Source organism: Crinia signifera, chromosome 4 (assembly GCF_055691185.1).
Source record: "Crinia signifera chromosome 4, ASM5569118v1, whole genome shotgun sequence".
Lineage (NCBI taxonomy): Eukaryota > Metazoa > Chordata > Amphibia > Anura > Myobatrachidae > Crinia > Crinia signifera.
This window is the reverse complement of record NC_139220.1, coordinates 258824183-258851255: the sequence shown is the minus strand read 5'-3', so window position 1 is coordinate 258851255 and position 27073 is coordinate 258824183. Positions and strand designations below refer to the sequence as shown.

The window sequence follows — 27073 nt, the reverse complement described above, 5'->3', positions numbered from 1 at the left end:
TTTCTGTTGTCCTTATGATTTAAAAAGAGTAAACACAGTTGTTTGACAATAAATGGCTTCACCTAACCACTAACCATGAGTGAAAGAAAAGTTTGCGAGTTATCATTCATATTCTCTGACAGATGGGCAGAAAATCACAAATTCTGCTAGGGTATGTAAACTTATGAGCACAACTGTATACTGTAGCACTGGGGACTGCTACTGGCACACATACTTATTCTGCATGCACCAATGTATTTCATGTGATAAAGGAACGGGAATCGGGACAAAGAAATAATCTCCTTCAGGGGATGGTGGAGGAGGGCATTGGTCTGGCCTTCGAAAATTGACTAATTCCCTTATGTTAACCACCTCTCATCATCATTCCTCACCCCCTCATCATAGTTATATCTAATTTGGCCGCTGTATTTACTCAGAGTTGAAAGAGTTACTGTATTTACTAAGACTGGAGTTCTATTAAAGATGGGATGTTGCCCATAGCAACCAATCAGAATCTACTTATTATTTATTTACCACCTTCTAGAAGATAATATAAACTGAATGTTGCCCATAGCCACACCCCGTCTGTAATAGACCTCTCATCTTAGCAATAAAGTGAGCACACATAAGAACTTCCGTGCCAACACAGAGACCTGCTCCCGCTCTTAATTGATAACATAGTAGTAACATAGTTGTTGAGGTTGAAAAACATTAGTCCATCAAATTCAACCTATATAGGATCTGCTGCAGTGTAAACGACTCAGACATGGTTACTGTAATCTAGAATCCCAGACAACCTAAAATGGCTGTCAAATGTATTACTCATCCAGTATAGTACATTATAATAAATGGCTGTAACCCTATATATTTTGTCTGTTAAAAATGCATCTAACTTTTTTGTTTTTTAATGTATCAAGGTCGACCTTTCCCGTGTTGACCTTTTGACCCTGTTGACCTATTGGGGTCGACCTACTGACTGTCTATCTAGACCAGGGTTAGGCAATAAGCGGCCCTCCAGCTGTTGATGAACTACACATCCCAGCATGCCTTGCATCAGTTTCAGCATGGCCAAAGAACACAGCTAACACATGCTGGGATGTGTAGTTCATCAACTGCTGGAGGGCTGCTTATTGCCCACCCCTGTTCTAGACACTGTGGGGGAAATTTACTAAGAAGGCAGTTCTATTTCATATGGGATGTTGCTATGGGCAACCAATCAGATACTATCTATTATCTTCTAGAAGGTGGGAAATAAAAAAGAGATTATGACTTTTTGCCCATAGCAGCATCCCATGTGAAATAGAACAGCCATCTTAGTAAATGTCCCCCTGTCTATTAATCCACACCTGTGGCATGATTAAGCTGTTTGCTCTTGACTATATGCCCCTTTTTATGCATGCTAATACCTTGTTTGCCTTTGCTGCTGCTCCTTGACATAAGTACTGCAGCTGAGTCTACTGTCTATTAACAATTCCCCATTTAAATTATAGATTGCATGCATGTTCCTGGTCCCAAAATGCATTTGGGAACCAATCAATATTACACCTCATCTTCCATTTTAATGCCCAATTATCTAGTTTATTGGAGTCGCTCTGTAGATTAGCGACATCCTGATCTGATTTTATTACCTGACACAGTTTAGGGTCATCTGCAAAATGTACACTTTGCTCACTTAGACATCTCCTAGGTCATTTATCATATATATATATATATATATATATATATATATATATATATATATATATATATATATATATATATATATGTATAATATAAAAGGTGATTTTTCGGGACGCTCCCTTTTTCTCCCTTATACTCATCGATAAATGAGGTACCATTTGAAAAATGTTCTACTCTTCTGACGAATTGTTAATTAACAATTGCACATTGTATTGTTTGTTTATTAATCAACGTTAATTACTGTTAATTATGCTAATTACTGTGTTGGGCCGTCACATACCTTCCCACTGGAATTATGCGTGTCCCCATGTATTGCATAATATGAGGAAACAATAGAACCATAATCATTACATATATTATTTTTAGAAGTGATTTTTGGTGACGATACCGTTTTCTCCTTCATACTTAACCAAGCATCGATAAATGAGGTACCATTTGCAAGATTAAGTTCTCCACTTCTGACAAATTGCACATTGTATTGTTTGTTTAAAAATCAAAGTAAAAAATGTACATTTCCACAGTAAGCTCTGCCCCTCCACTTTCCTGCTGCACCGGATACGCTCAGTGTATGAAAAACATGGATTCCATGCGCTAATAACACTAGGAGCACTGGTACATTACCAGACCGCTGCTCAGTCTCTGTCTCCCCCTACCTGACACCTAATACAGAGCCCGCTCAGCTACTTATACCACCTGCAGCTCAGCCTCACTGCAGAAGGCGCGCAAGCGACATATGACCCCATTCGGAGTCCGGCCACTGACACGTCGTTCCATCTGGCAGCTGAGCCCCGGAGCTCTGTGCAGCTGTAGCAGGACAAGCGCACGCTGACCTTACTACGGAGACCCAGCCGCCCATGCCACATCCCTGCTTACAAAGGCGCATACAAGAATCGGGGCATACAAAGGCAGTGTAAAAAAAAAGGCTGCTTACCTTCCGGACCTCAGGTGCAGCCAGCAGTGGGGACCGCAGCAGAGGCCTCTATAAACAGTCACTAATACATCATAGTTACATAGTTACATAGTAGATAAGGCTGAATAAAGACTTTCGTCCATTGAGTTCAACCTACGTTTTAATAGCTTGTCCCTTGTAAAAGACAGAATATGATTCTTATTAGTACCCTTGGATGTTTTTATCCAATAAATGCTTGTCCAACCTTATTTTGAACGTTTATTTATTTATATATTTATTGTATCTGCCGACACCACCTCTCCAGGAAGAGAGTTCCAAAGTTTTGACTGCTCTGACCGTAAAGAATTTTTTTCTTTTGAAGGTACGAAATTTTCTTTCCTCTAATCTAAATTTGTGCCCTCGCGTCCTAGATTCCTTTCTTGCAGTAAAAAGGGTGCTTGTACATGTTGAGCATGTCCCCCCTTAAGCGTCTCTTCTCTAGTGTAAATAGTCCCAGCTTGCTTAATCTCTCCTCGTAGCTCAAATTCTCCATTCCCCTAATAAGCTTTGTTGCTCTTCTTTGTTTTGTTTTTTTCCCAATTCTATGATGTCCTTTTTATAGTGTGGGGCCCAGAACTGTACTCCATATTCAAGGTGAGGTCTAACCAATGCCTTGTACAGAGGCATAATCACTTTTGAGTCCCTAGTTTCCATGCCCCTTTTAATACATGCTAGAATTCTGTTGGCCTTCCCTCTCTCAGCAGACAGGCCGCCCAGAGACCCGGACCCCTCTTTTATAAAATGAGGGGAAGGGCTCCTCCTGAGGTATGTCTAAAATCATATATATATTATTTCTAGAAGGTGATTTTTGGTGACAATTCCTTTTTCTCCCTTCATACTTAACCAAAATCGATAATTGAGGTACCATTTGAAAGATTGTTTGACGAATATTTAATTTGCAATTGCATATTGTATGGCTTGTTTAAATTCCAGGAAATAAATTTACTTTTGGCCCTAGAGTTCTTTACCTGGATGCTTCGATACGGATCAGTTTTGCTTGGCTACTTGAAATGGTTACAAATTAACTGATTCTTCTTTTATCCTACAACAAACCACCAATCTTATAAAATGAATCGTAGTTTATTCACATGCAAAATTTTTGCACGGGTCACCTAGTAAATATATTAAAAATAAGTAGCCCCAGCACAGAACCCTGAAGGACACCACTTAAAACTTTAGTCGAATTTGAAAAAGTTCTCTTTACTACAAATCTGTGTTCCCTATTCTCCCGCCAGAGTACAAATGTTGCTTCCTAGACCCAGTTCCCATATTTTGTTAATCAACCTCATGTGAGGCACTGTATCAAAGGCCTTAGCAATATCTAAGTACACCACATAACAGACCGGCTGAACTTTTCCCCTCTGAGCAAGTTAAATTTGGCTCCCCAGCATTGTGGCAGAGTAAATAGAGACACATGCTGCTGATTGTCAGAAAAGCAAGGTCTGTCTGATGCTGCGCACTCTGAGGGCATCGCCCATATGCTTCCATGCAATGGTACTGGCTTGTAATAAAGTATGGAACCTGACAATGCAGGCGTCTCACAGTGCCCGAAGCACACATTGCACCTGATACTGCTTTACATACTGTACAATATGTCTCTGCATTGGTACCAGTGGCGGTTTTTACCTATGGGCTGCAGGGCTGCAACCCCCCTAGGTAAAAGCCGCCACTTTTCCCTGCCTAAGTGAACCAAGATGCAGTCTGTGAGACTGCACTGGCTTCACTGTGACTGGCAGTAACTTCCTATTGCATACGTCCCAACCACGGGAACGTCCCGGTATTTTGGGACATTCCCGCGTCCCTCCTGCGGCCGGCAGTGTCCTGGGGGGGGGGGCATTTGGGAGTCCACCTGTCGTCCGTGAATAGACGTCTATTCTTTCAGCTCACGGACCTGCTGAGCATGCCCCCATAGCGGCGAAAACGGGGTTGCGGGTACAGGCCACACCCCCTTTCTGGTAGGCCACGCCCCTATGTCCTGCCAGCCTACCTTCAAAAGTTGGGAGGTATGCTATTGGAAGTTCGACCTGCCAGTCACACTAGGCAGTCCCATTGGGAGGTGTTCCCTCCCTCCGGGATGCCTCTACATGGGCTGCTAAACAGCAGCCCATAAGAACCGGGTTCCGTGCATGCGCAGTACGGGGATGATACTGGGGGCTGCTGCAAAAGCGCATGTGCAGTACCAAAGAAGCTACTGCGCATGTGCCGACCCCGCGTTGGGGACCAGCGGCTTGGACCATGATTGGCAGCGGCAGAGGTAAGAGCCGCCGCAGATTGGTACGTATCGAAATATTGCTCTGCATTGTACAAAGGTACAATACACAGCATTGATTCTGTTGCTGTCCAGGCTGTTCCCTAATAGTATGTGCTGTGATTAACTTAAAACATCAGGCACATATTTCTTCCTCTTATGGGGAAATTCATGTTACAAACAATTATCTTTTGTTTTTTTTAAGGAAACACTTATTTCAATTCTCTGAGTCTGGCATCAGCTGCCTGCATTTACTGTATACTTTACTGTACTATCATTTAATGAGCAATAAGAGGCTGGAAAGCTTTTTGCTTTATGTGACTGCGATATAAGATTGAGGGAATTACAGCATTAAGACCTGCCTGCGGAGTATAGGGCCCGATTTAGATTTATTCAGACGGGCTGCATGTGTGAGCATAGGCTCCGAACACTTTTGATTGACAGGGGGCGGCCATTTGGGGGCGTGCTACCAGCTTTTTTTCTGGGTGTTCCCGAAAATACAAAGGTACTCCCCAGCCGTTGGAAGAGAGGGCCACTAATGTCATCAGCACCCTCCCTCTCTCCATGGCCTTCGCAGCCCCTGAGAGAATCCTGGCTACAGAAAAATCATTTGATAGTGAATGATTTTTCCTGTGTGCATGGGGTGTTTCCTTTTTGTAGGAAATGACCATTGCGTCACCCACAGTCATTGTTCCTGATCTGTAATAGAGACCACAGCGGCCAGACCTATCAAGCTTCAAAAGTGATAAAGTGGAGAGTGTTTAACAATCAGCCAATCAGCTCCTACCTCTCAAAACCAGTCTGTGACATGGCAGTTAGGGGCTGATTGGCTGGCTTTTTATCACTCCATATTATCATTTTTAGAAGCTTATTGCATCTGGTCCCAAGTGCAAAGCTGGCCTTGTAGTCTCGGCATGCTGTTTCATAGCCCCATGGCCAGTGCAGCAGTTTCTTATTTTAAGTAAGAGAGAAGTGTTCTATACCAGCAAAATGTACTGCTGGGAGTATTCCAAAAGAGAAAAGATGCCTTTTGTTATAAATTCATTATGCCAGTCACACACTGGCAAATTTAGCAGCTTGGGGACTTGTCAATGCACTTCAATATCAGTCATCTGTCATCTACATTTACCTACTGGAGGTATCTATCAACTCTGCCATCTTTACTTTTGGTATTTTATAAAGCACATGGGGGAGTGCTGTTCTAGTCTATTTATATAAAAAAAACGATGTGTGTATGTTCCCTATGGACTCCAAAACGGCCTGACCGATTTTGATTACATTTTCAGGCAATTTTCAGATTAGCCCAGCGGGTGATCCTGTGAAGTTTGGTAGCGATCGGATCAACATAATTTTTTTGGGGGGGAGGGGGGGGCGGGGTTGGCAATTAATTGATCGCGCCACGAATGAGATTTCTTTCCCGCTGAACTTCTGTCAAATGCAACTGAATATTCAACCCGTTGTCGACAACGTATTCCCAAATCTAACAACCAACTACCAAAATCCGGATTGGCGAACGTGCAAAAAAATCATGATGTCAACAAGCTCAATGAGCAAATTCAACTGAAACTGCCCGGCAAAACAGTCAAATACAAATCCACAGTAATGGACGAAGAACAAGCCGTCAATTATCCGATTGAATTTTTGAATGCATTGGAACCACCCGGAATGCCACCGCACGTATCAACATTGAAGGTTGGATCAACGTTGATGCTTATTCGCAATTTAAACGCACCAAAGTTGTGCAACGGAACCAGACCATCGGTAGTGTACCTATAGATATCTGCTAAAACTTCGTCACATGACCGTCCCCATCCATCCACCAGAAGTCATCTGGCTATAGATAATTAGTGCTTCCCATGCGGAGTCGGGGCGGGTCGCTAGTCACAAATATAATGAGAGGTGCTAACATGTCTGCAGCTACAGTAAAGCTATTTTGTTGACGTACATCAGGGATATATGGGCCTGCATTGCGTGCATGGAAAATGTGGTGTATATTTGTTCCTACGCAGGATCGTATCCATACGTTTGATTTGCTGCTAGTAATGGTTCACTTGCATTCGGCCTCTGTGTGGTGCAGACAGTACCCCTGTAAAAGTAATAACCTGCGTGAGTTTCTTGCAAGAAAATCATTTATAGATGTGTCAACAATTATCTATCCTCCCTGCACTACAAGTTACACATGGGCCCTGATTCTGGTTCACTTGCAAAAGCAAATTCTCTTTCTAAAGGACAAAACCATGTGCACTGCAGGGGGGCAGATGTAACGTGTGCAGAGAGAGATAGATTTTTGCAAGTGAACCAGAATCATGTGTTTGAGTGTTCAGTGTTTGAGCTCTGTGTGTCTTGGTAGTGTTGAGCTTCTCTGCGTGTGACTTTTCCATTGAAATGCATGATATGCGGTCGTTAGGTCAACAATGTCTAGGCTGACCACTATTGGTTGACAGGCAATAGGTCGACACACTGCATGGTCAAGGTCGTCATTGACAAAAACCATGGGGAAAAAAATTCACATTAAACTTTTCTTGTGTCGACCATATACACATCGACCTTTTGCTTGTGTCGACATTTTGGCAATACCGATCTAGACCATGTTGACCTTTTTCATGTGTCGACCAACTGCCTGTCGACCAATAATGGTCAACCTATTGACTGTTGACCTAATTCATGTCGTCCAAATAATCTACAGACAAAATCAGATTTGCAAAACAGTGCTAGCAGCTTCTTCTGATTAAAATGACATGTGGCATGGCTATATTCTGTGTGTGCCCGCAGCGGTAAAACATGCAAGGAGGCTAGATGTATGTTTACACATGTGTACAGCTGGTTTTGACTGATTAATGATTCCCCCTTTAAAGCATTGGGCAGACTTGTTGCCAGTAACGTGCTGATGCCTGCATTACGCATGACTTTACATTCACCTCATGCTCTGTAAACAGGTATATGGCACATACCCTTCCGGAACAATCTGGGTGCCGCCGATGGCCGCATCCCCCTGCTGGTGCTTCTAGTCACTTATAATAGACGGCTGTAATTGTGTCTCCCCTCCTTCGCTCATCAGCGTATAACTGTCTTGCCATTTCACTGAACTGGTGATAGTTCCTTCTCAGTAGTTAGAATCTGTGCCCCTGATTGGTTTAGCATTTTCATTCCTTTGGCCTATACTCTTACTTTGATCCTGTTCTGTCTGATCTTTGAGTGTTCCTGATTATTCCTCTGCCATAGCCCAGTTTTGTTAGATATTAGATGCAGTTTTGTTAACTGTTTATTACTGTATCTTCAGTATTTAGTACTTGACATCTTATTACAACAGTATGTTTGCGAAGCCTTCACAGACGCTGGTTACCTTACCTTACCCTGTTCTTATATCATTTTTCAGTTACTGAATTTGCTGCATTAATATAGAACCTTACCTGTGATTCCGTGTGTACTCATATTTGTTAGACCATATTTGTGTCCTGTTTATCCATTAGAATTACACAAACCATATATAACCCATTGCTACCCAACAGGAAGTCTTAGTGGCAACTACTGTAATTACCGGTTTGCATAGTTGTCCCTTCCACATGTACACGCACACTCATTCATTCATTCTAGGGTTCATTTGTTGGGAGCCAAATAACCTACCAGTATATTTTTAGATTGTGGGAGGAAACCGGAGTACCCGGAGGAAACCCATGCAAGTATGAGGAAAATATACAAACTCCGCACAGTTAGGGCCATGGTGGGAATGGAACCCATGACCTCAGTGCTGTGAGGCAGTAATGCTAACCACTACACCGGCGATGGGGAACCTTTGGCCCTCCAGCTGTTGCTGACCTATACATCCCAGCATGCACTGTTACAGTTTTGCTATTTGGCTGTGCTAAAACTGTAGCAAATCATTCTGGGATGTGTAGTTCAACAACAGCTGGAGTGCCGAAGGTTCCCCATCCCTGCATTACACCATCGGTACTGCCTATTCCCTTATATGGCCTTTAGTTGTATTTATAACACTTCCATATAAACATGCATTAACGTTTTAGAGACGTCTAATACTTCTTTTTATGAATATTAGAATATTGTTTCCAGTAAATGAACAGGTCACCTAGCAATGATTTACCTATTTGCTGCCCAAATCCTGCCCATTGCCCCCTCCGTAGACTCTGGAGAGGACTCATACTTTTTTCAATCAGCTTTGCTACCTATTGTTCAGTGTTCTGATTACTGATGCACTCTCTACAACCACACTCCTTGTATCTATAAATAAAATTAAATAAAGTTCAAAATATAATTAATATAAAATGTTGATTTGTAGAAAATTATATTAAAAGATGATTATTAATTCATGTGTAAATGTGGGGTTTCCTGTCTTCAGGCAACTTTATATCTTCTCCTCATACATCCGCATATGGAGTTGTGGAAAAGGTATCTGGAGGACAGCTATTTTGTGGATTATTGGCTTATTTATACCATAGTGCAATAAGAAATATTTTCTAAGAATATATACGTTATGAATATCAATTATTCATAAAAAAAAGATCATGCATACATATCATATCCTTCTAAACTGTGCAGAATTATTTTGTCACCTTTCATTTTACTTATTCATGTAATCACTTAGCTGTTCATTGTGAACATTCATGTATTATGAATGGTAATATACTTCCCTCTACCAATTACTAAGCTATTTTAAATTGCATTACCCACATGGCATCCTAGGCCTGAGAGTGGACGTGATTGTGGAACCCGGAGGCACACTGCTTGTTTAATGTTATCCAGTGAAATCTATGCTAACTCTGTAAGGAAGGGACGAGTGGTGAGGTGAATGGCTGGGGAGGCACTGGCTAGTATCAGAGACAGATATACACACATGCATCTGTGAACCCAAGGGTTCATGTGGACATGGGGTATTACGACTAGTATCATTTTTTGCACTACATTACAGCACCAAGTTCATGGGTTCGATTTCCACCTTAGCCCTAACTGTGTGGAGTTTGTATATTCTCCCCATGTTTGCATGGATACTCCAGTTTCCTTCCACAATCTAAAATATATATATATACTGGTAGGTACTGCATGGCTCCCAACAAAAATGAACACTATTGTTAATGTGTGTGTTTGCATGTGGTAAGGAATATAGATTGTAAGCTCCACAGGTACAGGGACTGTAAATGGCCAAATATTCTATGTAATGTGCTAAATATGTGTGCACTATATAAATAACTAGTAATAATTATATATAGGCAGATGATTAACCAAAAGACTGACTAGGCTGCAGCCTGGGACACTGGGTCCTGGGGGGGTGCTGCTCTGTATAATTTAATATGCAAATTATAGATGTTACTTCACTGCTGATTGGTTGCCATCAGCCATTTCTCCTCTTGCTCACTTATCCTCCCTTATCACTGCTTCATACATCTACCCCTCAGGTACATTTCAAATTACACACAAAATATAGGCAAATTATGTTGCATTCTTTGGCTGGGAAACACTGTGGCAGAGCATTTTTTTTTATGTAGATTCCATTTATAACAGTGAAATACATAAAGCAGAGTGATTGGAGAATTCTATACTGTAATTGTGATTGTGTCATACTCAGACCAACACTCTGAACGCCATTGATCCATATCTACGCATACTGCACATGTGGTTCCAGATCATGCAGTTCAATGCAGCAAGGACTTCTTGTGTCAGACCCTAGAACAGTGTTTCCCAAGTCTGGATTTCACGGATCATTAACTGTCCAGAGTTAATTGTTCTTATAACCCGGGTTGAATTGCCGGGGTGGTCGACCCGGTTTATTAAGGTATTGTGCTTTCACACCGCACCTTGACCCGGGCCGACTCGGCAATAACCCAGGTTTAAGGTGCAGTGTAAAAGAGATACTAGTTGTATATAACAGAACTGGGATATAGATTGAATTGGAGAGCAAAGTGCTGGTCTGAGATAAGTACGACAGCTTGAGGGGTTGGGTTTATTGCCATGTGTTTTATTTATATAAAAGAGATATCAGGTATACAATGTCTGTAAATTGGTGGGAATATAATTTGAAGATTGAGTTTGTGTCATTACAACGCTGCTTTGTCCTCCTTCCGCAGGCTGTGACAGCGAGCACTGGGGCCCACATTGCAGTAACCGCTGCCAGTGTCAAAACGAGGCGCTGTGTAATCCCATCACTGGTGCCTGTGTGTGTTCTGAGGGGTACAGAGGATGGCGCTGTGAGGACTGGTGTGACCCCGGGAGCTATGGCAAAGCCTGTCAGCTGAGGTGTCAGTGTCAGAATGGAGCAACATGTGACCACAGGACTGGCGAGTGCCACTGTGCGCCCGGATATACTGGAGCTTTGTGAGTACCCAGATGACAATTACTGTAGAGGAATAGGTTCTGGTACCTGATGACTAACTAAATAACTTTTTATAGCCCTGTGGATACAGTTTATTAGATTTTAGCTCCAGACCCATGTTGTCCAGGCTGCACATACATCAAACTGTGACAGTGGGACCCCACACTGGAGATTTCTGTCTTATATGGGAGGGACTCCACAGTGATTGATGCTCTGCTTACATACCAAAGCTGCAGAGTACATGTTCTAGTGCTTATAGGTTTATGCCGAAATGTAAATGAGGGCACAGTATACATAATTGTGCTGAGAGAGAGGCTGGTATAAGGCATCCACTTAAATGTATTACAGAAGGAAAAGTGGCTGAGATTCCGTTATAAGCTCAGCAGTAATTTCCACAGCGTACACGTTGCAAGGGAACATCCTAATTGTACAGCATGTGTTACAGATGTTTGTGTTTCCTACGATAGCTGTGAAGAGCTGTGCCCACCTGGGAGCCACGGAGCACTGTGCGAGCTGCGCTGTCCTTGCCAGAATGGAGGTGTGTGTCACCATGTGACCGGCGAGTGTTCCTGTCCAGCTGGGTGGACGGTACGTAATCTTGTTTTCACTTTCTGTGTTCACCATAACAACAGTGCATTCCATTACTCTCATACTACAGTGATTCTTAACTCCAAATCTAGACTCCAAGTTCCCCAAACAGGTCATGTTTTCAGGATTTCAGTCTGTGGAAGCAGATAATTACTGGCCCAGCAAAATAGATTAACTCACCTGTGCATGACTAAAACATGGCCTGCTGGTGGTGTTCAGTACTTAAGGACTCCGTCCTAGTAAATGAAAAACTCGTTATATGTTTGACCCATTGCTACTTCTCTTATCCCTCTATATAGGGTTCTGTCTGTGCCCAGCCGTGTCCCTCAGGGAGATATGGTGTAAATTGCAGCCAGGAATGCCAGTGTCACAATGGAGGACAGTGCGACTCTGTGAGTGGAAGGTGTCAGTGCGCGGCAGGATACACTGGGGAGAGGTAAAAACTATGACTCACTGCTGCCACCTAGTGTTGATCACTCTGCTTTCGCCAGCTGCTTGTTGGAGTAAACTACTTGTAGCACCTATAAGTAACCAAGGGACTATTGTCAGGATTAACATTAATGAGCACATTTAGTGAAAGGATGAAAGTTAGATGTCCCTTCTATGGTCAAAGTACTACGCTGCGAGCTGAATTGTTTCATTGCTTTGCATTTAAATGCAAATTGATCATCAGGCTAAGCAATGATGCTGCAACTCCTGTCTATATACTTCTGCAGTGTAACCCGAACTATACATTGCATTTGTCACTTGCGGTGCCTGGGGCTCATGCGAGAACGTTACAGAGTAACATAACCTATGCAAGACTGTTCCACCTCCTGCCGAAGCAAATGGTGCAATATCAGCCTGCTTATTACACTCATCATTCTGCAAGTAGCACACAGGGGGGTTCTACCGGGTGTGATTATATTCAGTACAACTGCACTTTAAAAAAAAGTGTATTCATAAAAAAAAATGAATTAATAATAGTCTTCTTATAAAACGATCTGACATTGTCCATTTCCATGGCCATGTCCTGAGATATATAGTGGCGAGGTACAAAGTTCAATGTCTGGAGCAGCATTTATCCAGTTGGCTGGGTACATTATACCAGGGCGTCTTCTATTCTGTTACGGCCATTAGTGTGTAAGATATCATCTGCCATTCTGATCTGTAATGCTGCCCCTGTTATTCGTTAAGAAAATCAACCCCCCCCCCCAAAAAAAAAAAAAAAATAGTTTATGGGATTTTCGGTCCCATGATGCTTGCTAAGTCCATGTCAGGAACCTGGATTGCCTAATGCAGTGGTTCTCAACATCACTCCTCAGCCCCCCCCCCCCCCCCCCCAACAGTTCACGTTTTCCAGGTCTCCACACAACATCACAAGTGAAGTAATTAGCCCCACCTGTGGATATTTTAAAATGTGTCAGTGCACCTGCAGGTAGACCTTTGAATACGTGACCTGTTGGGAAGTTGAGAAGCACTGGCCTAATGGAATATCCGGCTTTGCCTAAACAAGATAACTAGCTCTTGTACGAATGTGTATGGGTCATAGGGTCAACTGTATGAGGTCGACATACATTAGGCCGACCACTAATGGTCATCATGGATTGGGTCAACAAATGAAATAGGTCAACAGGGCTAAGGTCGACGGGGTGAGAAAATTGACAAAAGCATTAGGTTGACAATAGGAAGGTCGACAATCAAAAGGTCAACACGATTTTTTTATGTGACGAATTTCGACATGGACACCGTATCTATACCGCATACACTCGTCAATGCTTCGGGCACGGGGCCTCAATGCTCACGGCACACTATTATATTCTCCCTTCATGCCCTAGTGGATGGTAGGGTAAGAAAGTCGGCTAAAAATAAAAACATGAAAAACTCACCTTTTGACTGTCGACCTTCCCATTGTCCATCTAATGCTTGTGTTTACCTATAGAGCCTGTCAACTTTAGCCATGTCGACCAATGTCCTGTGTCGACCTAAGCCCCGTAGACCTTTAGTGGTCGACATAGTGTATGTCAACCTTCATAGTGTCGACCGAGCAACCGTATCCCGTACTAACACTGTAGTCCTGTGTCTAGCTGTGTTCTATGTTGCTGACTGTCTGTAACAGTAGATGAAGGTGAGAACTGAAGATTGCGCTACCACTTTAATCTCTGGGATCGCTTTGCTGTATCATAAGAATGTCAGTAAAATGCCGGCAATCAGTAAATTGTATGAACTTGCCATTGTTTTACATTGTTATTTTCGGCTTGGCATCTCTGCTGCAGGGTATTTAGGAAGGCTGAGCATGACACTTACACCACACACTCACCCCGCACTCTCTCCGCGCCGTCAGTGCTTCCGTTTTGGCCCGGTTATTGGTGTGAAGTAAGAGCTAGCTGATTCCATGTGTCAGAGATATCACTGCTTCTCTGCTTTTATTTTCTCCTGGAGAAACCTTTGCCATCAAGCGGATGTTGCTTATCCTTTTTAATTAACATGTTTCAGACATTACGCTACCTGCTGCTGTAAACAATAATGGTTGATGGTTTTAAGATCCGCAGAAGTCACCAGTGGACAATTGAAATGACACAGGGTTCAATATAGAAACTCAATACTTTGTTTTATTAAAGAGGAAGTGAATGTGTTTTACATGGTCTGTGATGATGTCACCTCTTAAAGCATTATCATTATTGCCTGGAAAGCTATTGAGCACTGGCAGTACCTCTGAGGTCAGACTAGAGGAGCTCTCGGGCAGTGTAGTCCCACATCACTTGTAGATCTCAGGGTGGTGATGCAAGGATAGCATTTAGGGGGTCAATCTGTTATATACAATGTAAGGTCGCTGTGTGATGGCCAGTGTATATATTCAGGGGCAAATGCAGGATTTTCAGAAGGGGGTTTCCAGAGGGGCGGAGCAAAGCACGGAGATGGACACTTAGGTGACCCAGTATATGCCGGGTCAGTTAAAGTATTATAGATAAACCAAATTTATATAAATAATAATATAAATATATATATATATATATATATATATATATATATATAGACACACACACACACATATATATAACAGCAGTGTAGACCCCTGGGCATAGCAATGTATTGGGGCCCCTACCGATCCTCCAGCGGTAGGGGTGGGGGAAGCTTTGATGTCCCGCGGGTGTTAGGGGGTATTATATCAACCGCTCAGCATGTAGGGCCTGGATCAGTAATTTCCACTTATTTCCCCTTTACTGCACAGATGGTGGGAGATGGGGTGGGAGAAGGGGGCATTGGGCTGAATGAAGGGGCCCTGATACATAACTTCCAGGGTTGTACAGGATGTTTAATATGCAGAGGAGGGGTGTATAGTGGAGTGGGCTTATTTTTCATAATTTTCTGGTGGGAGGACAGCTTGCTTGACTGCAGATATCTCCAGTTCCTGGAAATAGATTTCTTAGATTTTAATGGAATTAAAAACTAGAGAATCCCACCTACCAAATGGTATTGGTGACTAGGGGATCAGAGTTCAGGAGGCAGAGCAATCTGCCAACGAGTATATAAAACTACATACCAGGTGTGTGGAGCTGGAGCAGTAACCAGCTGCTCGAAGGGTGATATCTCTGGTTCTGGGAAAAGTAGAGACAAGCTGCTAGTCGGACTCTAAGTCGGACAGAACCTGAAATATCTGACTAGGAACGGCAATTAACAGGCTTGGATGGGGACCACTGCTTTGAAGTCAGATATCTCCGGTTCCCAAGGGCCGATTTTTAAAATTCTTGTACCCCTGGAAAGAAGGAATCCTCAGCTTTCATTCTAGTGTCCTTAGAATTCATGGGGGGTTTCTGGGTACCCAGAAACCCCCCCTGCGTGCGCTACTGATATTACCAGTACATACATTAGTGTAACTTTCTGCATGTTCCTGCACACACCTACACGTGATGTACTTGCGATGTAACCTGGTACGATGTTAGCATGTACACCGCTTCAGCTTCTGACTGCAGCATTGCTCCCACATAGCATCCTATTGCATTGCCTTCTTACATTGTATTAAGGGAGCGATCATCACCATTGTGCTGTTCATACGCAGATACAGTGCACGCTTGTGTAGATGTAATCTTCCAAGGAAACTCGTCATGAACACAATGACATATGTTGAGCCGGCAGATAAATGAATACAGGCGTATTGCTGTCTTCTCAGGACTGAATATGCCAACATGCCCAAAATACAACCAGAAATCTCTCTAAATCTCAGACAACCATTATTATTGTTGATACGTAAAAGATCAATACTGTACATTCCTTGATGAACGGAACATTTTCTGTCCATAAACCATGACTATGGACCTGATTCAGTGGTGGGTGCCTGCGCCCGATGATTTACTTATGTTCTTGCCGCAGGTTACTGTTGTTGGAAGAAGTCCTGAATTGCATGGAGATCCATGCACTTTCAATAGTCCACAGGTTCCCAAACTCGGTCCTCAGGACCCCACACAGTGCATGTTTTGCAGGTCTCCTCACAGAATCACAAGTGAAATAATTAGCTCCACCTGTGGATCTTTTAAATGTGTCAATGAGTAATGAATGCACCTGTGCACCTGCCGGGTGACCTGGAAAACCTGAACTGTCCTGATGACCGAGTTTGAGAACCCCTGCAATAGTCAATACTCTGCGGTGTTGGGGGGTGTGGCTGGATTAGCAGGCATGTAATGGGCATGCGGGTGTCAGGGCCTGTATCGAAAGATGCAGTTCCGCATTCTGAGCGTCCATCACTGAAGCAGGCTTAGGACTTTTCCAAGAAGGTACAATACATTTTTCAATGTTTACCTAACACTTCATTCTGTTAAAATGTTAAATATTACCTGCATTATATTACCTGTATATCAGATCCAAATAAAAGACGGCGTTGGCTTAATAGATTCTGATATACATTAGGTCAAAAAGCATAAACTGCAGTCATTTATGCTGCTGCGACAAAACCCTCACTGTCCTGTGTATAAATACACCAATCTACACTGTATATTCTGTCGCAGCAAGTCTACAAATCTGTCAATCATGCCGGGCCTGTGCTTGGAACATGTTTAGATCTTGTTCATCACCTAATGCTGGCTGGACACTCAAAGATGCTGTATGTGCATCTGAGCATTACTGTATCTACAGTAACTACAGTAAAATGGGCTCATGGTGTGCGACCCACACCGCAAAACCTGCATCCTATTATACTTATACTCTACCACTCCGGAGTCCTGCACCAGCCAGTACTCCAAGGCCCTTGGAAAATATGGAGACAGGCATATTGGTGAAGCCACAATTCACTGCACTTCAAGACAGAAGGGGGGCTGCATGGCGCCTGCACACAAGTCCACTCCTATATTAAACTGCCCCTGCACCTAAGGGTCCAATTTATTAGATAAACAACTGAGAACAGTACATTTATTCTATATAAAAATAGATACATCTGTAGCTGTGGAACACACTGGGAAATAATTCAGTTAATGCACGCTGCCAGGGGTTCCACGGCATAGGAAACCAACTACTCAACCTGACCTAAAGGAGCTATAATCACCATATCCAATCTGCCTTCCTTGGGATATGGACCAATGTATTCCTACTTTTAGCAATGCTGACTTTGATGTGTGCCATGGAATGATTTTGGACCAGTAGTAACTCTCTGTCCAGAAATAGGTCTGTAGGATTCCCATAAGTGGCTCCACCGCTGACCGGCACCTTCGGCCCATAGTAGCTGACAGCTAGCGTATAAAGCCATGCAAAGTCTTTGACTATTGGTCGGCTCAACTTCGCTTGGGATGCCTTTGGAGATCTGGGTGTCCCTGATATGCCTGGGCGCCCATAGAAATGAATGGCAAATATAGTAGTTTTCATTAGCGCATCTGCCCCAAAATGGCAGCCTTATTGTGTTCCATATATACATTTCTATTTTATTTTTATATATTATCAGCCCAGTTTTGGACATTTTCAGTTATTTGAATAACAGTGGCACAAAAGGCCATCGACTGAAAACAATGAGCCTGATTCAGGCAATTCAGCCCCGTTCCGATGGAGAAGGGTCTGCACACACACACATATTTGCGCATGTGTAAATCTATCAACCGGAACCACTCCCTGGTTCCTGTGCATCCGGTCTGTGGGCACCATGATGCCACTCAGATGGAATGCTATCACTCATATGTTCAGCCAATCCTGGGAAGGCAGGTCCCGACCACATAACCGACACGGCCAATCACTGGCAAGTGCACCCTATTTAATCTCTCAGGGGCTGGCAATAAATTGATGTAATGGAGCAATTGAGCATCTGTCACTCTACCCTTATTCTGGTAAATTCCTTCTCAAATGCACAAAACCATGTTCACTGCAGGTGGGGCAGATGTAACGTAGATTTAGAATTTTCTTAAAAGTGAGATCTATATTGCGGTGTAAAAATAATACAGCCAGTATTTTTCCTGCACAGAAACAAAATAACCCACCCAAATCTAAATGTTACATTTGCCCCCCCCCCCCCCCCCGCCCCATGCAGTGCACATGATTTTGTCCATTTGAGAAGGAATTTGCCTTTGCGCGTGAACCAGAATAAGGGCCACTAGCAGCATAACTTTGTAGTGGACAGACTGCCCTGGTGCGTTCCCAGAATTTTACACCATTTGTCTAATTGTAACTTTGCATGTGTTTAGAAGTGACATACGTAGTCCATAAACTATGATTTCTGGCTAAAATTCTGCTTCTGAAAAGAATTATAGAATCTTTTGCTGCTTTTTTAAATCTTTTGTAATTATATGTTAAAATGTACCATATACAGTGTTTTCCATATGTATGTCTATAAATCGTTTTCTCTTTCATGTATGTTTAAAGTGCAGACCCACCTTGAATAGTTGTGTACGTACATGATGGTCTGTTGTGTCCTTGTTTTCTCCTTCATGGAATGAGAAGTTTTAAATGAATACTTTTATTAAAAACATAATCTCATCAGGGCCGGTGCAAGGCACCAGAGCGCCCCAGGCAAGTCGGGGTGGGGGCGCCCGGTGTCTGCCGCCTGGGTACCTGTCCTGCGGCGCTGTAAAGCTGGCGGCGGCGGCGGCAGCGGGGGGTCCCTGCAGACAATAAGAAATAACGAGCACTATCCGCCGGGCTATGCGGAAGCGCTTCTGTTTTGGAAACACTGGCTGAGATTTAGCCAATCAGCGTGCGCCGTGCGGCCAGTGTTTCCAAAACAGAAGCGCTTCCGCATAGCCTGGCGGATAGCTCTCGTTATTTCTTATTGACTGCAGGGACCCCCCACTGCCGCCGCCGCCAGCTTTTACGCACATATACGCCTCAGGACAGGTACCCGGGCGGCAAGGGGGGGCGAAATACTGCCCTCCAGTGGCCGGCGCCCTAGGCAAATTCCTAGATTTGCCTAGTGGTGGCGCCGGCCCTGAATCTCAAAAATAACCTGGTTTTCCTGATCGTTTGGAATACATTCCTTTGGCATTCACGAGGAAGCCTTCGGGTCTGACCCCTTATTACCCAGTCATTTGTCTTTGAAACGGTAACCTTAGGTCTGGCCGCTGTAAGCTGTGTGAGGCTGGTGCACGTGCATCAGGCAAGTGGTGAGAACACATCTTCAGCCTTCTGTGATTATCTGTTGTGTTCATTAATAGGGTGTTTGTATAAAATTCATTAGCAGCCTGAGCTGTTTGATCTCTAACTAAACAAGTTAGCAGAATTGCTTGTTTGTGAAGGGGGAGCTAATTATGTAAAGGACATGAGTCGTCAATATTTAATTTCCAGTTGCAGTATCCTTGCGGTTGATAGAGCCTTAACCAATTCAGTTCTAACAGCGGCACGACTCACGTCCGGCAAATCACATTTGCCCAATGAGCCTCGCCCACTCACACAGAGCCTTATGCAGTTTTACATGGGTGATCACATGTCCATGTGCTGTCACGCCAGGTGTCTAGGTCGACATGGGACAAGGTCGACAGGTGTCTAGGTCGACACAAGCATTAGGTCGACATGGGTTAGGTCAAAAGGTCAACATGGGGTTTTTCACTGTTTTTTTTTTAACCTGAATGTCGACACAGTCGACATGGACACAATTTTAAGTGCTGCGCTCGCCATGCTTCGGGTTCTGTTCACTATTTTATTCTCCCACCACACCCTAGTGGATGGTAGGGCATGAAATACTGCCTGTCGGCACATGTCGGCTCAAAAAACAGTGAAAAACCCCATGTCAACCTTTTGACTGTCGACCTAACCCATTTCGACCTAATGCTTGTGTCAACCTAGACACCTATCGAACTTGTCCCGTGTCGACCTAGATACCTGTCTACCTTCCAGTATGTCGACCCAATGGTGTCGACCTAATGACTGTCGATCATCTTTAGGTCGACCAACCGACCATGTCCCCTTTTAAATACTAAAAAAAGGTTACTAGCTCCCAGTTCTTCTTACTTCATGACACAAGCAGCACCAATGTGAAGGTGACTATAATTTATATCTGTTTTCTTTTTTAATAATGCAGAAAATCTGAGCAAGTAAATAAGAATGTGTGTATATGGGGTTTTAATCCATGTAATCCCCCCGTCCATGCCGGCAGGTCTACATTAGTGTAATTCTGGGTATTTTATAGTATAGTTCATATGATATTGATTTTCTGTTTCCCCCTAGGGTGTACTAATCCTTTATTAATGTCACTGACGGAGCAGGCAACAGAGCAGAAAGTGTTAAGCGAGACTTGTCCTTGCTCTGGATATCTAGTGATTAGTATTCTGTGTGCAGTTCCTGGACCCCAGTCTGCTCCAGGGATACAGGCCCCTGGCCCCAGGAGTGGTCTTCTTCCCATAGCACGCTCAGCACGGACGGTGTAAAGCAGTTCCCTTTGTTGCAAGGGTGTCAAATAGGGTACACTGTATATTACAGTTGTAAGAAGAATCCAAATATATTGCTTTTATCTATAAAATGAATCTACTGCCATTAAGTAGAAAATAATCCTGGGATCTAATTTTGTCACATAGAATTTCTTCATCTAAAGCAGGCTTATTTTCCCCAGCAGTGGCATACGCAGCCATGTGTGATTATGTGTGCCACATCTCAGCAGGTGTGTACTGTGCTGGCCGCACACCCCGTGCAGTCAGAATGAGGCAGGCTGGTGTTCTAGGCACGGTGCATGTAGGAGGTGAGGAGACTCAGCATCTGATCCCTGTACACAATGGCCTCATCCGTAGCTTACATGCACAGAAAGTTCCGCTTCTAGAGAAATGGCAAAAGACCACAGAGCTTAGATGTACTTGAGTTTATATAAAAGCTGCTTTAAATAATAATAGAATCCTTGCGTTCATGTAGTGTTTAGTACACTAGATATATTTGTCTTGTGACTTGCAGTATAGGCAAAGAATTAGGCACCAGTATATGGAAGAAAATGTATGCATCAAAGGGAATTCTCCCATATTATGATTGTGAAAACAATGACACCACCACAGCGCCGTTGTGTGCGTCAATGCTCCTGAAGAATGCAGCTGCCAGCTCAGAGTTCATTCAGTGAATAGGGGCCAGATGCACTAAGCTTCAAAAGTGATAAAATGGAGAGTGATAAACAGCCAGCCAATCAGCTACTACCTGCCATGTCACAGGCTGTGTTTGAAAAATGTCAGGCAGGAGCTGATTGGTTGGTTGCTTATCACTCTCCATTCTATCACTTTTGAAGCTTAGTGGATCTGGCCCTAGGTGAGAAGAGTCATCTGAGCGTTTGGGGGAAGGCACATCATGATTGGCAACACCACCATAGAACAGAGGAGCATCAGCACTGATTGACTTCTACAATATAAGCTTTAATGAACAATGCCAAATAGATCCGCACTTTCCATCAACATGCATTAGGTCGAAAGTCAATAGGTCAAACATCATTGGTCGAAATGCATTAGGTGGACAGTGGACTAAAGTGGTGAATGATCTTGTAACTGCCAAGTGTAAAGGCCATTACTCACTACTTATTCTTCTAGATCTTTCTGCTGCGTTTGAGACTGTGGATCACACTCTTCTTATACAAACACTGCACTCCCTAGGTCTTAATGATACAGCCCTTTCCTGGTTCACATCTTACCTATCTGATCGCTCTTTCAGTGGTCGCTTCTCTGACTACTTCCTCTTCACTACCTCTGTCAGTCGGAGTTCCGCAGGGCTCAGTCTTAGGTCCTCTGCTTTTCTCAATCTATACTTCCTCTCTTGGCAAACTAATCAGCTCTTTCAGATTTCAGTATCACTTATATGCGGATGATACTCAAATCTATCTATCAACCCCTAAGTTGTCACCAGTGGTTTTGGGCCGCGTCTCTGAATGTCTCTCTGCCATTTCATCTTGGATGTCTTCTCGCCAACTCAAACGCAATATTACCAAAACGGAATTACTTATATTCCCGCCAACTAAGAACAGTTACCATCCTGATATCTCATTCGCTGTTGACAACTCAACAATCTACCCTACCCCACAAGCTTGTTGCTTAGGTGTCATCCTCGACTCTGAACTGTCCTTTCTTCCGCACATTCAATCTGTCTCCAAATCATGTTAGATGCATCGAAAAAACATATCCAAAATACGACCGTATCTCACACAAGACACTACTGAATCTCTTATCCATGCACTCATTATATCCCGCATTGATTATTGCAATAGTCTCCTAACTGGTCTTCCCAAGAACAGACTCTCACCACTGCAATCCATTCTAAATGCTGCTGCTAGGCTGATCTTCCTTGCAAGACGCTCATCGTCTGCTGATCCACTCTGCTAGTCCCTACATTGGTTGCCTGTATCTTACCATATTCAATATAAAACACTCCTACTTGCATATAAAGCTATTAACCATACTGCACCAGCTTATATCTCTGCACTTATCACAAAATATCTCCCATCTCGACCACTCCACTCTGCACAAGATCTGCGTCTCTCTTCTGCACGGATCACTAGCTCCCATTCACTATGACAGGACTTTCATTGGGCTGCTCCCACCCTATGGAATGCCCTTCCACACACAATAAGACTCTCCACTAGCCTCCAAACTTTCCAGCGTTCCCTGAAAACTCACCTCTTCAGGCAAGCCTATCATATTTAAGTACCACACGCATTACCCTCTGAGGCACTTATGTATAATATAGCTTCCCTTCTGGACTTGTAACTTGGTGGGACTGCTATGCTATTACTGATGCCTGTCCTTGTGTTTCCCTCCTATATCCCTATAGATTGTAAGCTTGCAGCACGGCCCTCCTACCTCCAAGTCTGTATGTTGTTACCCAGTTTGTTTTATCACTGTCTACTATTGTAAAGCGCAACGAAATCTGCTGCGCTATATAAGAAACTGTAAATAAATAGTTTGACACATGCAAAAGATCGACATACTGTAGCAATGGTCAGCACATAAACAGTTGTCATGCGTTTTCTATGATTGTTTAAAAAAAATGTTGGTACTTTGTCATACTTTACCATCCATGTGGATTACGAGTGGGCACGGTAAAGTTTAGTACACCTAGTGACTTGGCCTGAAGCACAGCGAGTGAGCAAAGCGAGACATGCAGGGGTACGAGGTACCCTAATTGGGGGTTCACCTGCTCAAAAGCAGAAATTGACACTATAAAAACTTGAAAAACTCATGTCGACCTTTCCCCCTTGTAAGGTTGGGGATGTCAACCTTTTTGGGGTCAGTTTAGGGGTGACCTAATTATTGTCGACCCTATAATCCCCACTGTCGGATATATGTATGAAGCACTGATAAGGGATGAGAAGTGATAAAGTGCCTGGTACTTTATCACCGGCCAATCAGCTCCTGATTGTCTCTTTTTTTAAACCCAGCCTGTAAATTAACAGTCAGGAGCTGATTGGTTGGTGATAAAGTACCAGGCACTTTATCACTTCTCCTCCCTTATCACTGCTTCATATATCTACCCCTCAGTGCCAAAGTGATAATAATATATACAGTATGTAATAAAAGCTGGAGGATTGCACGTACTGTACAAGCTAATGCATGTTATTATTTTGTTATTGTTATGATTCCTTTTATTAGGTACAGTATATCCTTTCATTGGCATAGTTCCTCTAAAGGAGAATTTTTTTACAGTATATGAGATAGTAATATTCTGGTTTCTTAATCTAAACATTGAAACAAATATTTGAGAATATATACTTTCCTGCCATTGCTGTTACTATTTGCTTACTTAGCTATTGTCTTTGTGCTACTTAGGTGCCAGGAGGAGTGCCCTGTTGGTACGTATGGTTACCAGTGTGCGGAAAGATGCGATTGCCAAAATGGAGCCAAGTGTTACCATATCAATGGGGCGTGCCTGTGCGAGCCAGGCTTTAAGGGCATCCTCTGCGAGGAGCGTGTGTGTGCAGAGGGGTTGTATGGCCTCAAATGTAACAAGAACTGCCCATGTAACCTGACCAACACCCGTGGGTATGTATACTATTTTTTTCTTTATATTATTCCATGAGGATAGATGACATGGCTAAATTTAGCATTTAAACATGTTTTATGCTACTATAAAACCAAATTAAGTTTATTTGTTACTAATAAAAACATCTTATAGCAAACTCACTGTTGAAACCATCCTCTACCAGACTCACTGGTGAAACGACCACATACCAGACTAATTGGTGAAACTATCACATACCGGACTCACTGGTGAAATGATCCCATACCGGACTAATTGGTGAAACTATCACATACCGGACTCACTGGTGAAATGATCCCATACCGGACTAATTGGTGAAACTATCACATACCGGACTCACTGGTGAAATGATCCCATACCGGACTAATTGGTGGAGCTATCACATACCAGACTCACTGGTGAAATGATCCCACACCAGACTATTTGGTGAAGCTATCACATACTGGACTCACTGGTGAAATGATCCCATACCGGATTAATTGGTGGAGCTATCACATACCAGACTCACTGGTGAAATGATCCCACACCAGACTAATTGGTGGAGCTATCACATACAAGACTCACTGGTGAAATGATCCCACACCAGACTAATTGGTGGAGCTATCACATACCAGACTCACTGGTGAAATGATCCCACACCAGACTATTTGGTGAAACTAGCAAATACCCGGCTCACTAGTAGGGTTGCCACCTCATGCATCATCGGTTCCTGGAGATCCTGAACTTACTGCACTGATGTAACCATCTGATCCTAAATTCACTGATAAAATCATCTGGTCCTGAACTCACTGCTGGAGCCATCTGGTCCTGAACTCACTGCTGGAGCCATCTGGTCCTGAAGTCACTGATCGAACCATCTGTTCCCAAAGTTAGTGGAGAAGCCATCTGATCCTGAGCTCAATGGTGAAGCCATCTGATCCTGAAGTCACTGCATTGTGGAAGCCATCTGATCCTGAACCCACTGCATTGTGGAAGCCATCTGATCCAGAACTCACTGCACATGGGAATCCATCTGATCCTGAGCTCACTGGTAAAGCCCTCTGATCCTGAGCTCACTGGATTGGTGAAGTCATCACTGGTGTAAACATTTGACACCAAACCACTGGTGGAAACCATAAATTAACAAACTCATTAGTAACAGCATTTCATACTGAACTAACTGGTGAAAATATCCAACTCACAAGTGAAACCAATTTATGGAAACCTCACTGTGAAATAAATGTAAACATGATCAATTGCCACCACTGAAGCTCATCAGTAATGTAATTCAGTGAATGCACAATGCTAACTTTTGTCCCTATTACCCAGTGCCCTAACCTGTGTCTGTCTTTTGAGAAAAAGATGTGAAGAGCTTCCTAATTCACTTTATGGTTGTTATATTCTCCGGCTGAACTCATGTTTGCAAAATAATATGTCTGTCTCTCTCTCCGCACATTTAAATAATATATTTTCTCCCTGAGGAGCTGGATTATGGCAGATGAATGGATTGCAGGGTTACCGCGGGTGGATGAATTGCAGGAAGTAGGGTCCCAGCCTTGCTGGCCGCTGACACCTCGATGTATTGTTTTAATTAGTTGTAACGCACACACCCCACAGCCCCAAGCTAACACGTTCTTCTCTCTCCTCTCCCAGCTGCCACCCGCTGTCTGGGGAGTGCACCTGCAGGGCAGGTTGGAGTGGCTTGTACTGCGAGGAACCCTGCCGCCCTGGGTTCTATGGGGAGGGCTGTCAGCAGCTGTGCGCCTGTTACAATGGAGCTGACTGTGACAGTATGACAGGGAGGTGTCTCTGTGCTCCTGGATTCACGGTAAGGACAGGGCTAAGCACCACGTTCTACTTCCATTTGTCTGCGCTCTTCCTGGCTTCATGACTAGTACATCTCATCATTTAACTACCTCATCGTCAAGACCTCAGTCATGTGTGTTTCTTCCTTTCTCTGTTTTTTTTAGCTACAATCATATTTAAATCCAGACAATTTATTGTACACCACTGCATATACCATATTATATGATCTTTTGCTCATTCACATGTTATTTCTAGCTGCTGTTTAATCTTTTTCCCGCTATTTGGTGCAGTATGTTCCGGACAAGACAGATACGATCTTGCATCATTAATTAGAACAGAGAATGACAATGGATTATCATTGGTGTTATCTAATGTAATGTTATGTTTATGGAAATTAAACCACTCTATCCGCCCCTCCGAATACAGGATTGTGCATTTGCATAACCAGAGAGACAAGGTTCTCTTGTGTTACTACATTCAGCATCCTGTCGCCACCAGCTGATCTTTTATGATATTTCCATAGTTGTTGTTTTTTTACCTTCTTGTCCTGCAGGCCTCATTCAAGAGAGATAAGCAGTTTGATAAGTAACATGTGGAGCCTTTAGAACTTTGTAATCCACAGATTTCCCGGTGAGGGTTTAAATTGGCAAAATGAGGGTTTGGAATCTACAATTATATACCTCAGATGGTAAATCCTCCACCCTGCAGGGTCGTAATCAGACTTAGATCTAATGTAATATACTGTATGATCACTGTGTTCCTGTAAGCGCAGTGTAAGATATGTTTACTGAACCGCGACTTAGAAATCCTTGATATATTTTTGATATGTTTATAGTGTATATGAATGGTAAACGCAGTGTTCTTGAAAACATTCATTTGCCTGGCACTATTGATGGATACTTTAAACATAATGCAGTAAGCCTGGTAAAGTTATAAAGCAGTGATAACAGGGAAGGTGATAAAGCACCAACCAGCTGTATTTGAAAAATGACAGTTAGTGTAGGAAGGGTTTATTTGCTGGTGCATTACTTTCCACTTTATCACCACTTTACAAGGTTTTGGGGCAGATGTATTAAGCCTTAACAAGAGATAAATGCAAGGGTGATAAGGAGAGATAAACGTCCAGCCAATCAGCTGG

General features: G+C 43.2%; 1 protein-coding gene across 10 annotated transcripts in view; it reads left to right on the top strand.

The window, feature by feature from the left end:
- MEGF11 (multiple EGF like domains 11) overlaps positions 1-27073 on the top strand; it is a 418300-nt gene that overhangs the window by 271050 nt on the left and 120177 nt on the right. For all 10 annotated transcript variants that reach the window (XM_083184347.1, XM_083184348.1, XM_083184344.1 and 7 more), the window contains 5 exons: positions 10934-11180; positions 11646-11766; positions 12066-12202; positions 23940-24152; positions 25783-25957. In XM_083184347.1, the coding sequence (XP_083040473.1) occupies positions 10934-11180; positions 11646-11766; positions 12066-12202; positions 23940-24152; positions 25783-25957 (893 nt within the window). The remainder of the gene's footprint in view (positions 1-10933; positions 11181-11645; positions 11767-12065; positions 12203-23939; positions 24153-25782; positions 25958-27073) is intronic.